Genomic DNA, 17,500 nt, shown 5'->3' with positions numbered 1-17,500 from the left:
CGTACCAATAAGGTCGCAGGTTCAAACCCCACCACCGCCGCGAAAAAAATTTTTATTCTCTATTGTCTTCTGGCACTTTTCTACTCACTTCATATCTTGTTGTTACTAACAAAAGTGCCTGCTCCACTCACTTTTCTGAATTAAAAATTCACCCCATACACCGGAGCATACTCAATGTCTCAATCGTTTCTATGTTATATGTTTGTGATGAGAATATTGGCTATTAAGCTTAACTGCTGGTCAAAATTACTTCGCGATGGTGGTGAACGAATCGGCGATCTCAAGAAGTGGGTGAGAGAGGGATCTAGAAATGACTTTGGGTTTGAAACGAATATTTTTGTGTTCGTGGATAGCTCACACGGTAGAGCCACGCTCTCACCTGCCAGGCGGAGTTGTCGTACCAATAAGGTCGCAGGTTCAAACCCCACCACCGCCGCGAAAAAAATTTTTATTCTCTATTGTCTTCTGGCACTTTTCTACTCACTTCATATCTTGTTGTTACTAACAAAAGTGCCTGCTCCACTCACTTTTCTGAATTAAAAATTCACCCCATACACCGGAGCATACTCAATGTCTCAATCGTTTCTATGTTATATGTTTGTGATGAGAATATTGGCTATTAAGCTTAACTGCTGGTCAAAATTACTTCGCGATGGTGGTGAACGAATCGGCGATCTCAAGAAGTGGGTGAGAGAGGGATCTAGAAATGACTTTGGGTTTGAAACGAATATTTTTGTGTTCGTGGATAGCTCACACGGTAGAGCCACGCTCTCACCTGCCAGGCGGAGTTGTCGTACCAATAAGGTCGCAGGTTCAAACCCCACCACCGCCGCGAAAAAAATTTTTATTCTCTATTGTCTTCTGGCACTTTTCTACTCACTTCATATCTTGTTGTTACTAACAAAAGTGCCTGCTCCACTCACTTTTCTGAATTAAAAATTCACCCCATACACCGGAGCATACTCAATGTCTCAATCGTTTCTATGTTATATGTTTGTGATGAGAATATTGGCTATTAAGCTTAACTGCTGGTCAAAATTACTTCGCGATGGTGGTGAACGAATCGGCGATCTCAAGAAGTGGGTGAGAGAGGGATCTAGAAATGACTTTGGGTTTGAAACGAATATTTTTGTGTTCGTGGATAGCTCACACGGTAGAGCCACGCTCTCACCTGCCAGGCGGAGTTGTCGTACCAATAAGGTCGCAGGTTCAAACCCCACCACCGCCGCGAAAAAAATTTTTATTCTCTATTGTCTTCTGGCACTTTTCTACTCACTTCATATCTTGTTGTTACTAACAAAAGTGCCTGCTCCACTCACTTTTCTGAATTAAAAATTCACCCCATACACCGGAGCATACTCAATGTCTCAATCGTTTCTATGTTATATGTTTGTGATGAGAATATTGGCTATTAAGCTTAACTGCTGGTCAAAATTACTTCGCGATGGTGGTGAACGAATCGGCGATCTCAAGAAGTGGGTGAGAGAGGGATCTAGAAATGACTTTGGGTTTGAAACGAATATTTTTGTGTTCGTGGATAGCTCACACGGTAGAGCCACGCTCTCACCTGCCAGGCGGAGTTGTCGTACCAATAAGGTCGCAGGTTCAAACCCCACCACCGCCGCGAAAAAAAAAATTTTTATTCTCTATTGTCTTCTGGCACTTTTCTACTCACTTCATATCTTGTTGTTACTAACAAAAGTGCCTGCTCCACTCACTTTTCTGAATTAAAAATTCACCCCATACACCGGAGCATACTCAATGTCTCAATCGTTTCTATGTTATATGTTTGTGATGAGAATATTGGCTATTAAGCTTAACTGCTGGTCAAAATTACTTCGCGATGGTGGTGAACGAATCGGCGATCTCAAGAAGTGGGTGAGAGAGGGATCTAGAAATGACTTTGGGTTTGAAACGAATATTTTTGTGTTCGTGGATAGCTCACACGGTAGAGCCACGCTCTCACCTGCCAGGCGGAGTTGTCGTACCAATAAGGTCGCAGGTTCAAACCCCACCACCGCCGCGAAAAAAATTTTTATTCTCTATTGTCTTCTGGCACTTTTCTACTCACTTCATATCTTGTTGTTACCCACGAATTACGTGCCTGAGCGAGCCTTTACTCACGGTTTAGGTCAGGTTGACCTCAGGGTCAAGCGGTAAATCCTGCAGGTAAAGCTGCATACAATGCATTACGTTCCAAAAACATATAAATTGAGTAACGGCATTTCCTGTTTTCAGTCTACTGCTACTCCTCTTTTAAATTCACAACATATTTTTCAAAGCTCGGATATAACTGCATTTTTCTCGTTTGATATTTGTGTCTGGGTTTCATTATTCTGCTGTGATTAGTTCTTTAGTTATTTACATCTGAAAAACTCAATGAATAAAATCAATTACAGGAGCTATTTATTTTTTTAAAAAATTAATATAAAACTTTTGACACTACCAATTTTTTAAAAAGTTGTATCGGCGCATCTAACATTCTCTGGGCTTTTTAATGATTAAAACCGTTTAATGGACTTGTCTTTAAATCTTTTATAATATTTTTTTTTCTTGCAATGCACATACAGGAAAACGGATCACACTTTAGAGACCCACATGAAATCTTTAAATGAACTTTGTAGTGTATGTGGCTATACAGCACTCACTCAAAAAGAAAAAAACCGTAACCGCTAAAGATTACTGTGTAATGATTTCAAATGTGAAATACTTTTGTTATTTGATATTGATATTGGAAAAGACTTAGAAACAAACATTCAAAAGTGATATGTTACAAATGTGTAAAAAGAATCAAAAAGATGAAAGTATATAAAGGAGAAGAGTTTTTAATAAACTCCCGGACTATTGTAAAAAACAGTCAGCATTTGTGGACAGATTTTGTCCCCAGTGACATTACAATGTGCCATGTGTGTAAAACATTTACAAACATACGAGTCGGCTGCATTAAAGATAGGCAGTCAAGTGACATTCAAACCTTAGACACAACGCAAGACACACATTCATCACACTCCACAGAAATCACAGTAGACAATGTTATAATGACAACCAGTCTTCTTCAAGTTTCCCCTGACTTACAGTCTCATGTACCAGAAAAGAAGATAAGATTAGAAAAGAACGACAGAAAATGACCAACTAAATTATCAGGAAACAATACAGGACAGTTTACAACGTATAAGACAGGTAGAGACACCTAAACAATTTGAAATTATAATGTGACTTTTGACTGAAAGAAAAGTGACATAATAGAGCAGGAGTTTGGATTCCCTCCCTCTCCTGAGAATCATGTTTTTCCCCCATTTTAGTCTCTCTCTCTCTCTCTCTCTCTCTCTCTCTCTCTCTCTCTCTCTCTCTCTCTCTCTCTCTCTCTCTATTTTATTTATCTCTAATCTCTATCTCTCTCTCTCTCTCTGTCTATCTATCTATCTATTTTATTTATCTCTATCTCTTTCTCTCTCTCTCTCTCTCTCTCTCTCTCTCTCTCTCTCTCTCTCTCTCTCTCTCTCTCTCTCTCTCCCCACCCCCCCTCCCTCTCCTACGTCTTGACACACATACGCTCACGCCGACAGACAGTATTGCAATAAATACACATACACACATAAAGTCAGATAGATAATACACATAATTTACGCTTTGTACAAATAAATGTTTAAAACCATCCCGGAATTTGGAATTATCTATGTTTTCTGTTATTCAAACTGTGAGAAAAGATTGTCTTCATTGTGTACTTTGGCGACTTATACGAAACAATTACGGTATCCCAAATATAAACGGCTATTACTATGAATTGATTGACAAGTCCATTTAGAGACGACATAAGTAAATTCTCTTAATGTTTGTCTTTAAGTTGAACCAAGTTTTATTGCATTTGAGTGTGTCGTTTTTTTTGCAATTTGGGGGTAAAGTTAAAAGTAAGTTAATTATTTCTCAAAATATGAGTAATTTATAATTAACAATAACTTCCTTTCAACTAACACTATGAGAATCGAATTTATATCATAATACCAATTATTTTCTAAATATTTTCTTTCTGTAAATTTCTTTGCGTTCATGACCATATTAAACTTGGGATAGCAGGTTTACAAAGTAAACAAACACGCGTAATGACTGGGAGTAACAATCATTCAACAGGTAATTGTTATCATGACCCCGAGGTCACGCCCCCACGAAGGCGAAGGGGGCTGACTGGGTGGTAAGGCATGCGGTCAGGTTGAGTTCACTGAACAACTAAAGGCACGGCTTTTCGTTTCCGTGCGTACCCATAATCTACTTTCACAGTGTATTTTGATTACAGATTTCAGCTACGACACATTTTGTGACCCACCGTCTCTAAACAGTGTTTTGTCAAAATGGTCTTGTAAACAAGAATTGAATGTTTAAATCTAAATTGATGCTATGAGTTGATGTAAATAATCCCATATTCTGCCCGCCAGATGAATCGTACCACCAAACAAAACTATGTGAAACCTTTAACATTTGTTATAGTCCAATAAATAGACCGAACGAAATTGACGTCACTCAGCTCTTTATTTTTGTTTGTAGTCAGCCGTTTCTATGAGTAGTTCTCACTAAATTGTATTTATCAGACTATAAACGTTATGGTTACACATATCTAGTTTTATGTGTTGGTCGTTGAAACCGGCTGGCGGATGTTGCTTTAATAGAGGGACTTCGTGACAACTTATTAAACAAATGGCGGTTTAATATAATATAATAATGACAAAACCCGAGTGACGTCAACATCATTCATTCTATTATATCATTGTAATGGGATTTGATGTTTTCAATGAGGAGAGTAATGGAGAGAAAAAAAGGCTGAAGATGATGATGATGATGATGATGATGATGATGATGATTGATGATGATGATGATGATGATGATGATGATGATGATGATGATGATGATGATGATGATGATAATGATGATGATGATGATGATGATGATGATGATGATGATGATGATGATGATGATCTTGATAATGATGATGATGATGATGATGATGATGATGATGATGATGATGATGATGATGATGATGATGATGATGATGATGATGATGATGATGATGATGATGATGATGTATGCATCATTTTTTTTTTATCTCCAAAGGCATAAAGATCACATAATATGAAAAAATATCTTTGAATTCAGTTACTCACCCTTCCAATATCTCTGACTCTAACGCCGTTGACTCTGGCTCCGGCGGTCACGAGGACTTTGACAACCTCCAAATTATTGCTGTCGATGGCATGGGACAGCAATGTCTTGCCATAACGATCCTGGTAGTCATAGAAACAAACAAACAAACAAACAAGCCGGTTTTTATGGATTGAAAAGCTCTAAGAAATATTTAAAAGAGTAAAGAAAGACGAACAACAACGAACAGACATAATAATAAAAACAAAACAAAAAACTTAAGCTTTTATATAGCGCAATACCCACTAAACGTGCTCAAAGCGTTTTACAAGGGGTCCCTGGCCAACAGCAACACATGACATGTAGGACGAGACATGACGCCAGTCAGGCGATATTACAAATTTTTGGGACAGAGACAACGCTGTTAACGGCCAGGTACCCATTTTACACCTGAGTACAGTGAGAGAATGTGAGTAAAGAGCCTTCTCCAAGGACTCAACTATGCGCCGAGCGAGGCTCGAACCCAGGACCTTCCGATCCGAAAGCGAGTGTCATACCACTAGACCTAATAGCCGCACAATAGGAGAGCGGTGACAACCCGATGTGCCTTGTCATAGCTATTTATTCCATTGACCTTGTACTTAATTTTCGTGCGGCTATGTGGTCTTGTGGTATGACACTCGCTTTCGGATCGGAAGGTCCAGGGTTCGAGCCTCGCGCTCGGCGCATAGTTGAGTCCTTGGAGAAGGCTCTTTACTCACATTATCTCACCGTAATCAGGCGTAAAATGAGTACCTGGCCGTTAACAGTATTGTCTGTGTCCGAAAAATTGTAATATCGCCTAACAGGCGTCGTGCCGCGTCCTACGTATTAAATGTTGCAGTTGACCAGGGACCCCTTGTAAAGCGCTTTGAGCACATTTAGTGGATATTGCTCTATATAAATCTCAATTTTTTTATTTAATTTATTGTGAACATTATTCTATTTCACTCTGGCATTTCAAGTACTATTAGGACATAGGGACATCATTTTTTAACATTCCAAGTCAGCCCAGCCAGCAACTGCTAGCAAAATTGTTTTCATCTGGTCAGTTGTAACTACGGTAGTTAGATATATATATTGTTTCCCGCTTTGGCTTTTACTTTTATTTCAACAAGCGATTTTTTTTGTTTCTTTTATTATTTTTTTTTTTTGGGGGGGGGGGGGGGGGGGGGGGGGAGAGAGAGAGAGAGGCGGTATCTTTATTTGAAAAGGGGTTGTTTGCTTCCTTGCTATTTTGTTTGTATTTTTTAACATTTTGTTTGTTGTTTATTTTTGTTGTTGTTGTTGGGGTTCTTTTTGTTTGTTTGTGTTTTTTTTTTTTTTTTTGGGGGGGGGGTTTGTTTCGTTTTTTTTGTTGTTTTTTTTTTTTGGTTGTTTTTTTTTTTTGTTTTTTTTGTTTTTGTTTTTTGTTTTGTTTGTTTTTAGGGTTTTTTTTGTTTCCTAACCATCTATGCCTATTCGCGAATACCATTTCTCTCTCTCTCTCTCTCTCTCTCTCTCTCTCTCTCTCTCTCTCTCTCTCTCTCTCTCTCTCTCTCCCCCTCTCTCTCTATCTATCTATCTATCTATCTATCTATCTCTCTTTATCTCCCTATCTATCTCTTTCTCTCTTTCTCTCTCCCACATACACACGCACAAACACACACACACACACATATACATGTTCTCATCACTACTCCGTTTCTAATCATATTTTTCTAAATGCGTTAATTTAATAGATAAATGATGAGAGAAAATATTTGTTTTTAAAAATATTTCTCTCGGGGAGGTGGGGGGGGGGGGGGGGGGGGGAATAGGGACAATCTCGATTGAATTATTTTTAATGAAAGATGACTTACCCTGAATCTGAGGTTGACAGTGATGCCCCGTGTATTTGTCAACACTCGGTGTAGCTTTTCCTCGTCCTCAGCTAAAACGGCGTGTATTAGGTCCTGTCGACCGAATTCATTTGTTATGGTAGTGATATTGATGATAGTGATGGTAATGACGATTATGATGATGATAGTGGTGGTGGTTATGGTGGGGGTAGTGGTGATTTGATGATGATTGTGTTGATGATGATGATGATGATGATGATGATTATTGTGGTGATGATGATGATGATGATGATAATGATGTTGATGATAGTGGTGGTGGCGGTGGTTATGGTGGTGGTAGTGGTGATTTGATGATGATGGTGATGATGATGGTGATGACGGTTATGGTGGTGATGATGATGATGATGATGATGATGATGATGATGATGATGATGATGATGATGATGATGATGATGATAATGTCGATGATGTTGTTGATGATGATACTGACGATGAGAAGATGGAGGACGAGGAAGTCGAAGAGGAGGTAGGAGGAAGAAGACTAGGAGGTGGATTATGATAATGATGATGGTGGCGGTGGGGGAGGGCTCTTGATGATGACGACGACGGCGATTGATGATGGTGAAGATAACGGTAAGTATATAGAATGACTTACGCTAACGTCTCTGTACTCGTGCAGTATTCGGAGACAGTTACTAACGTTGAGATCATCTTCAGACAAGGAGAGTCCGTATTCCAATAGACTCATACCATCCTAGCCACAAAATACATATTATAGTAGTTAAATTGTGTTAGTGTTTCATCAAACGTCTTATAGTTGATGCTAAAAATATGAAAGCTATGATCATTTTGTTTTAATACGCAATACCACACTCAAAAACGTGTAAAATGTAATGCAAAAAGAGATAAGAATCACTTCAACATAATATGAAACACACAGTCTCAACCAAATTTAATAAAAATTTAATCCGGAAACAGAGGATAGAATAATTTTAGCATATGAGAATTCCAAAATTTAATGCAAACATAGATAATAGAATCACTTTAACACAATATGAAACACCCAGTATCAACCAAATTTGAATACACGTCCAAAATGTAATCCAGAAACAGAGGATATAATCATTTTAACATACTATGCAGCACCCTGTCTCTGATTACACGGCCAACATTTAACAGAAATATAGAAAGTTAAATAGTAATTAACATTTGAACATAATATGTAACACCCAGTCTCAATCTTATTTGATTACAGGTCCAAAATGTAATAGAAAGATAGAGGCAATTAGTAGTAATTTAACTAATATGTAACACCCCTTCTAAATCCTATTTGATTATACGTCCAAAGTTTGATAGAAAAATAGAGGCAGTTAACGTTTCAACAAAATGTTTAACACCCAGTCTCAATCCTATTTGAATACACGTCCAAAATGTAATAGAAGAATAGAGGGCAATTTACTCTATAACGTAATATGTAACACCCAGTCTCAATTGTATTTGATTGCACGTCCAAAATGTAATAGAAAAACAGAGGGCAATTAACGCTTTAACATAGCATGTAACACCCAGTCCCAATCGTGTTTGATTACACGTCCAAAATGTAATAGAAAGACAGTGGCAATTAACACTAGAACAAAATGTGTAAAACGTCTCACTCGCTTATACCAAACGCCTATAAGATGTCTCTTCGTCGTTTTTTGATCGGCCATTTTACGGCATTCAGACCCATATATAGCACAGTTACCATGAATGCTTAAGTGTTATGTAAACAATCCTATTATCTTTCAATATTTTAAATCATTTATCAGTTTGTCATAACATTATTTTTATCATAATTTAATATTCCCACCGCCCATAAAAGATGACACCCAAGAACGTTAGAACTATTTATCACTATTAGATTTAACATGATTATAATCATAATTTATTAAATGTGCATTTATCTTTCTTAATCAAGCGTATTGAATTAAATTTATCATAAACATATTATAATTTGAAATCAACATTGAAGACCCAATTCAACCCAAGATAATTTATTAGGTATTGTTCTGGGGTTTTTCACATTACATATTTTCAAATTTCTTCTTTTTTTTTTAGACTAGAGAGCCTATCACAATATTTGTCAAATTTTTAATATTTGATAATAGATATTCTAAATTCGAATATTGAGCAACTTTATGGGATATTGCGTTACTTAGAAGCTCACGTTTTTTGTTGTTTTTTTTTGTTTTTTTTTTGGGGGGGGGGGGTATTGCTGAAGTGTTTTGTTTTGTTTTTATTTTGTTTTGTGTTGTTTTGATGTGTTCTTTGCTTTTTTCTGTTTTGTTTTTCATTTTTGGGATTGTGTACGTTATGTTTGTTTGTTTGTTTTGTTGTTGTTTTTTGGGGTTTTTTTGTTTGTTTTGTTGTGTTTTTTTGTTGTTGTTTTTTGTTGTTTTTTAGGGGGTGCTAATTTTGCCTGTTCCTTGGGTGACAAGCAAACAGTAAGTGTACAATTTGTTAATGCTCAAAATTCAAATCAATTAATGAATAAAAAGTCATTACGAAAACGCTATTTCCTATTTAGTATGTCATTTTTAACGTGAGCTTTTATATAAGGCAATATCCTCTAAATGTGCTCAAGGCGCTTTACAGTGGGTCCCTAACCGAATAGCAACATTAATCATTTAAGACTAAACATGATGCCTATAAGTCGCTTTACATATTTATTTTTCAACAGAGACAACAATGTTATCGTCTAGGTATTCATTTTACATCGAGGTGTGTGGTGAGAGAATGTCTGTAAAGAGCCTTTTCCAAGGACACAACTTTGAACTTCAGGGAGTGGGGGAACCAGGGACCTACAAGCCCGAGGGCGAGTGACATACCATAAGACCATAAAGCCCCATTATTATACAAGAATCTTACCTCAATCCAGTTCGTATTTAAAACTAATTCTACTGTATCTGCGTTACCTTGACAATTGTGTGTAGTTGGCACCAGAATGAAGGTAGAAGACGTGCGAGCAATTTTGCTCTTCCGTTGGCAAGAGCTCCAATAGCTCCTAGCTGAGGTTAGAGGTCAATCAGGGAACAACAATAAGTTATCAGTTAGAAGATGTTGTGATTAAAAGGGTGAAATTAATCGGACAAAAATATAAATGTTAATGAGTAATCAATTTAGTCCCGATCCAGTGGACAGAAGTCATCCATGAAATATTTCTGGTTGGATCGAGACCAAGTGCAAATTTGTTATGAAGTAGGGTGTAGAGTAATGCGATTCCGTAATTGACAGTTATTACGTTGTTTGAACTTTAAACTTGCCTTATTTTTTTTACTCACAAATTGCCTTTTGTCTTTCTTTTTTTAAAAATATAGATAACAGTTGAGAAAGGTTTTAACAGTACAGATGAGTTTATTCAATCTGATATTGATTGTGTTTTTCGTTTCTTTTTCTGATGTTGCGCTGAGAGGTAGGCAGGACATAAATTGGGGTTCAACATGGTCCGTGAATGTGCACTGGGAAGACAACGGCATGACGTGTCTGAAAAAAGCGTTTTTGTGTCATTAAACAAAAGTGGCGTCGAGACCTTACACGAAGTGCTGGATAACGCGCCTGGAATGTTATTATGAGACAGAACACGAATGTGGATTTAGAAGACAGTAGGATCACATGTCTGGAGTGAAGTGATACGTCTGGAAATTGGTTTAGGAATGGTGCAACTTTGTTGACTTGGAAGACAACAATGGAGGGTGATTTTGGAGGCAAATGGCATTCATTCTTTGTGGCGTGTGTTTTCAGGTGCGCTGCCGGCCATTCTCCTCCATGTTTGTCTTCAGGCCATCTGGGGTAATCTGTATTTGTGTTTATCATTGATGCGTTCTGTCCTTGATTTTAAGGAATGACAGTTTCTGTCCTCCATCTGATGTTGCCATTAAAAAAATTTCATTCCCTCTACATATCATGGCCAAAAAATCTCATTTTAGAGGATTGCAAGACAAGATTAAAACAAATACTCTCTTTGAATGTCTTCAACAGGTATACTACTTTAAAAAAGACAAGGCAACTAAAAAAGAAGTCATCCCGTTAGTTTAAATTTATATCTGTTTTGAGAATTATCAAAATAACAGAACATAAATCTCGAAGTCTTTACGGTTAGTCGCAAAAATTGTTAGTCCTAGAACAGCTCAAAAAGAGTTAATGCACTGCAAACACTGTTTAACCTCTTACATACAAGACTAGTTTTTAATCGTAGATTCTCCTATTCTTTTTTGGGGGTGGGGGAGGGGGGAGGGGTGTTCTATCGATAACTGCAGTAATGACCATTTTTTACCAAGACAGCAGTAACTGTACGAGTGAAGTTCAGTTACTGTTGTTGCTCTTTTTGGTAAAAAAAAACGGTATAATAATATGTTCAAATCAAATAAAAATTGAACCTCGCGTGTAAAGGGCTAAACAGTATGTCATAAAAAATAAAATGATTAAATATATAGTGTTATCTTGGTTATATTTTTTCACACTTCTAATGACAGAAAAGTTTCAAGTGAAAAGGGGCTTTTGACTTTAGTCAACATAGGAATTTCGTCAGGCCGCATCAGATCAAACTATTTGAGTCAAATAAGACTTTTTTTTCCAAATGAAAAAGAGCTAGCTGTCTTTTAAAATATTACAATGGAAAAAAAAAACCTTCAATGTGTTTTAATCTTACAAGACACTTATGTTAACTCATATTTAAACATCTCTAAAAATGCAATAATGCATTTTCATTGCATCAAGACTTTTTAAAAAATATATAACCAAAACTTAAACGTGGGGGGGGGGGGGGACATCGAAATTGTAATGTTTATAACATTATTGCTGATGTTCTCCTTTTGAAACTAAAATCATTTTTACAGAAGAAAGACGACATTAGCTCATAAAAAATCAAATTGATATTTTGTAATGATAGTTGCGAGAATTATTGCGAAGCGTTATTGTGTGTTTGTTTGTTTATGCATTTGTCTTGTGTAAACAACAATCAAAAACATAGGCTCTATCTCCATTTTTTAAAAAGATTATCAACGTTATGACTTGAACAATATTATAAAGTGAAATATTTTTTTTCTGCTGCTGTTGAAATACTTTAACCTTACTCGAGTTTTATCGGTATCATTATTATTATTTGACAAAATGTGTCTTCAGCAAAAAGAAAAAAAAAGATCCAAAGCGGAAAGATATTCCTAAGACAGTCTGTGATTAGGTAGATTGCTTTAAATGATGTCTTATTTATTTAACGTAGAGACAAATTTACCACTAAAAAGTGGCGCCTAATATTACCAAATGGTTAGAATTTAATCAAGACTGTGGTGGGTCAGCTTTTTGATTCTAACAAGCCCTATCAATCAAAGATTTGTGTGGAGAGAGTTTTAAAAATTTGATTCCAAGATGTACCTCGACCATTATCTTTTCTATTGTAAGCTACTCTTGCGTCATATTACATCATGCGACAACATTGTAGCATTTCTAAATGTTGATTGCATTGGCTCAACCCTTGTATGATAAATTATATTATGTGACAATAGGAGGAATTTATGGTTTTCATTTGTACAGACAAAAAAAAAACAGAGTTTTGTTGAACATCTCTTTATCATAAACCTTATGAGAAAATATCATTATTTTGTTTTGTTAAAATCATGAAAATGTTAATAAAAGTTCCCACACAGAGATTTGAAAATATGGAAAAATAGAGGCCGGAAGACAAAAATGAACCAGAGAGTATAACGCCAAAGTTTTTGATAAAATGTGTGGGTTTTAGCTGACGTTTCCATGACTCGATTTCCATAAATGATGGAGTTAAACCGACGTGAACTTATTTGCAGGTCTGATAACCCAATTCTTTTTGGGCTCATTGTTGTAATGGAAATCCCAAGAAATGACGCAAAATATTGTCCATTACAACAATGTTAAACTAGGCTCATAAGTGGGTTCGGATGTCAGACCTGCATATGTGTACACGTCATGTTAAACAAATAGACGTTCTAGTCATGTATATTATAGAGCAAGAGAAATTCCTGGATTATTACTCTTAGTACATATTGTGCTCGTTATTCTGGAATTTATCATAGAATGTAGCATGAGAGATTTTTTTCTCTTTCAAGTATGAATATAATTATTTATAAAAATACAGATCTCAATTGTTGATTTTGACTATTTGAGCTGAGTGGTTTTGTATGTTATATTATTCGATTCTTACACTCTTGCTTTTGTAAATTCTGGACATGTTTCCAACCACTGAACGAGCTTGCGGGTGCGCGTTAGGAACAAAGTTCGAATTCCAAAACGCAAGAGTATAAGAAATCTTTTTTTCTACCATTCAAACAATTCCGATTTCGTCATCTATGAGTAAAAGACATTTTCAAAAAATATTTGAATAATACTTCATTTTTCAAAAACATAATTTTAGTGAAATGTAAACTTTGATAATATAACGTCACAATTTATTATTGTAAACATGGTATCAGTACAGGTTACTATTTAGGGAGAGGGGTATAAGAATAATGATAATTCTACAACGACTAGCTTGTTTTCCTTTTGAGAAGAAAGGGAGAAACTATTTATTCCAATAAGCTTTGGAGATTGTTTATTCTTAGATTAATTAAAAACCCATCACAGTTTAGCAAATAGATATTAATGAGAAGTTATGTGTTATTCCGTGAGGTCATGGTTGTTACTTAAAGTTGCACCATCATAGCAACATGTGCACCGGATACCTTTACGATGCACATCATGTTGCACCAATTTTTACGGAAGTGTCGAATCAAGGTGTCCGCATCTCCGCTCTGCAACGCTTTAATCGGATCAGGCTGGGCACAAAAAGACAAGGGTTAACAACAATTAGTAAAGAAATTCTCTGTTTCACTTTTTCTGTTTGGTTTAATTTTGGTTGTTGTAATCTGTCTGATAGTTTGTATTGGGTGCTTTTAATTTCTTCTTTTTATTCAATTTGGTTGATATTAACAATTTAACTGTCCTGCTCTAGAAAGATACTATTTAAAGATTTGGCCAGAAAACGAGTCCGTCAAATACCTATCGGTCGATTTGCATTTTCCCTCATCTTGGCAAAAACTCTCAAACCTCGCAAGGTCCTAGGTTTGAGAGTTTTTGCCGAAATGAGAGTCATTTAAATCGATCGATATTTGAAGGACGAGTTTTCTGTTCAAATTTCTAAATATTTGCCTTTCGAGAGAACGGAGATTAAAACATGTTAACATGCTTTACTGTTACTGTAGTGAAGTGTGAAGTCTCTAGCTGTAATCGTGTCCGAATTTAGCAGTATCGTGTATCTATTCACTTTAATTTATGTTGGGATTTGCTTGGTTTTGCTTTGTTTTGTTTTTGTTGAATTTTTTCTTTTTGTCTACTATTCTAAAGGCATTCACGACCAATGACTGTTATTATGGATTAACATATATTATGCTTCAATGCCTAATTAGCTTGTAAATCCTTTAATAAAAGCAAAGCTATCCACTTGAAACACCTGATCATATTACAAAATGTACGACACTTCTATCACATTAAACAGCACATGTTATTAATATTAATAAGCATAATACGATACCATACTAATTCTACTACACATCAACAAAACGCCTTATTTTCATTTTGACCGGAAATATTCCTTTTTAAATATCTATGAATTTAGATGGCCCTACATGTCAAAAGATCTTAAAGCCAAAAATTCAAAAAGAAGTCTCAGGTTTAAGATTTTAAGGGTCATTTTAAGGTGTGTTTTTTAACTCTCGGGTTCAAGAGCTCTTGACAAGTTTAAGGCTACCTTAAAAATTCGATATTTTAAGTAAACGATTTCAAGTTGGTAGTATTCGACAGACTTCTACTAAGTAACTGAAATGATAGGAATGAAGCGCATGCATACGAAATGTACGTAGTTAAATTGAGCTTAAATTCAGCTTTTATATAGCACAATATTCACTACATGTGCTCAAAGCGCTTTACAATGGATCCAGCAACATTTAATATTTAGGACAGCGATGTTAAAATATTTTCGGACAGAGACAGCGCTGTTAACGGTACTCATTTTACTCATGAGTACTATGAGAGAATGCGAGTAAAAAGCCTTCTCCAAGGACTCAACTATGCGCAGAACGAGGCTCGAACCTAGGACCTTCCGATCCGACAGCGATCCGACATACCACTAGACCACATAGCCGTACGTATTTGAACCTACCACACCAAGTGTCGTTCCCAAAACGATTGGCCTAGACGCTTTGTTCTTTTTTTCGATTCTACATTACAGATTCTGATTTGAAATTATCTTTACATTTGCCATATTATTAGACTGCTTTAAAAATAACGAGCTTTTAAATAGCGTAACATCCACTAAACGTGCTCAAAGTGCTTTACAAGGGCAAGTTATTGACAAGAGTGGTGTCATTTTAATCGATCGATATTTGAAAAAAAAAAACAGAAAGAAAAAGAAATTGAGCTTTTATATAGCGCAATTTCCACAGAACGTGCTCAATGCGCTTTGCAAAGAGTGAGTCTCCTGGCCAACATTCTAAATACGTGTTTTTTTTTAAATAATGGTTCGACAAATACCAAACAAAATGAGCTTGAGATTATATATAGCGCAATAAACATTAAACGTGCTCAAAAGACTTTACAATGGATCCCTAGCCAACAGCAACACTTAACATAATATAGGACATGACATGGCGCCTTTTAAGCGATTTAATTACATTTCTTTTGAACAGAGACAGAGCTGTTATCGCCCAGGTACTTATTTTGCACCTAAGTACTATGAGAGAATGTGAGTAAGGAGCCTTTTTCAAGGACTCAACAATGCGGGACTCGGACCCATGACCTCCCGATCCGAAGGCGAGTGTCATACCACAAGACCACATGTGAACGTTTTGAGGTGATGGGTTACAATTGTTTGATGACTCTGATTAACCCTCTCCTTACCAGCCATTTTCAGGATTTTTCCCAAAACTCCACACCCAACACCACAAAAATATATTTTTTATCACTCAATCACAATAGCAGTAAGTTCTAACGATAATACATAATTTCTTTAGCAAAACATGCTCTACAACACACTGTTCATTTTCTTTAAATTGTATGCTGCCCAAGAGAAATACTATTAAGAAAAATGTTGGTTGTATCGCAACGAATGTGACGATTTTCCTATAGTTGGTAAGGAGAGGGTTAAGTAGATTGACCTTTGAAGTGTTGTATTTATCCTATCACTGATTACTAATTCATTCGTGAAACCTTCACTGATTCTAGTCCTTGTTGTTTGTTTTGTTGACCATGTAACTGCTGTACTCCGGAAGGCAAGTATTTAAAGTTTTAGCCAGAAAGCGCGTTTTCAAAATATCGATCGATTTAACTCTCTCCTTATCAGCGCTATATAAGTTTTCAGCATTATTATTATTATTATTATTATTATTATTATTATTATTATTATTATTATTATTATTATTATTATTATTATTATTATTATTATCAGCCATTTTTAGAATTTTCCCCGAAAATTCACACCCACTCGACACCAAAAGAATAGACTTTTCCTAATCAAACAAAAAAGCAACAAGTGTATTCTATACAGAATGGTGTTCAGCAAAATGATGTCTACAATACAGTGTTTAGTATTTATAGCTGTAATCAAAGTATTTCTTTACATTTTGTGATTTACAAGAGAAATCAGAATGAGAAAATTGTCGGTTTCATCGTAACGAATCTGACGATTTTCCTGTGGCTGGTAAGGAGAGGGTTAAACTTGGCATCTTGGAAAACAAAACTCTCAAACCTGGGACTTCGCTAAGTCCCACGTTGAGATTTTTTGCCAAGACGAGGATCATATAAATTGATGGACATTTGAAGTATATTTTTTTCTGGCCAAATTTATAAATAGCTATGTGTTTTTCAAGAGTAGATACGCAGAAATGACATGCCATCGGGAGACAATGAGGTCATTATATCAAACACTCAAAACTAGATCTCTGATTATTTAGAACTATTGTGATATTTATAGCTGAATTAGTACTATGGTGACGTGAGCCTTTTAAAAAAAATTTACTTCTATTATTGATGAATTAACGTGACCGCCGACGTGTCACAATTCTTTAACATTAATGATGATAATTGTAATTGAAATGATGATGATGATGATGATGATGATGATGATGATGATGATGATGATGATGATGATGATGATGATGATGATGATGATGATGATGGTAATAATAATAATAATAATAATAATAATAATAATAATAATAATAATAATAATAATAATAATAATAATAATAATAATAATAATAATAATAATAATAATAATAAAGAATGGTTCTAATGACCATTAACGTCCAGAGTTTAAGGGCCTTGGACGCATAAGATACATAGAACACAATACAAACGAATAAATAGAATGACGCATCTATCTAACATATCCCATGAATCAAGCTATTTTATAAAAGAATAACCGGAAACAAATAATAATGACGTTTCAGGTTTTCCCTTTGTCAGCAATA

At 35.7% G+C, this 17,500-nt stretch overlaps 1 protein-coding gene across 2 annotated transcripts in view; it reads right to left on the bottom strand.

Annotated features, from left to right (window-relative positions):
* Positions 1 to 17,500, bottom strand: part of LOC144978324 (uncharacterized) — a 66,807-nt gene that overhangs the window by 15,011 nt on the left and 34,296 nt on the right. The window contains exons 10-13 of one of the 2 annotated variants that reach the window (XM_078924198.1): positions 9,944 to 10,036; positions 7,645 to 7,743; positions 7,011 to 7,103; positions 5,154 to 5,273 (exon numbers count right to left, since the gene is read on the bottom strand). In XM_078924198.1, coding sequence (XP_078780324.1) covers positions 5,154 to 5,273; positions 7,011 to 7,103; positions 7,645 to 7,743; positions 9,944 to 10,036 — 405 coding nt within the window. Of the gene's footprint in view, positions 1 to 5,153; positions 5,274 to 7,010; positions 7,104 to 7,644; positions 7,744 to 9,943; positions 10,037 to 13,717; positions 13,811 to 17,500 lie in introns of both variants that reach the window. The other variant, XM_078924199.1, reaches the window with a different exon arrangement.

Source organism: Berghia stephanieae, chromosome 8 (genome assembly GCF_034508935.2).
Source record: "Berghia stephanieae isolate SIO BIC M18660-M18661 chromosome 8, UCSD_Bste_1.3, whole genome shotgun sequence".
Taxonomy (NCBI): Eukaryota; Metazoa; Mollusca; class Gastropoda; order Nudibranchia; family Aeolidiidae; genus Berghia; species Berghia stephanieae.
This window is presented reverse-complemented; position numbering and strand designations above follow the sequence as displayed.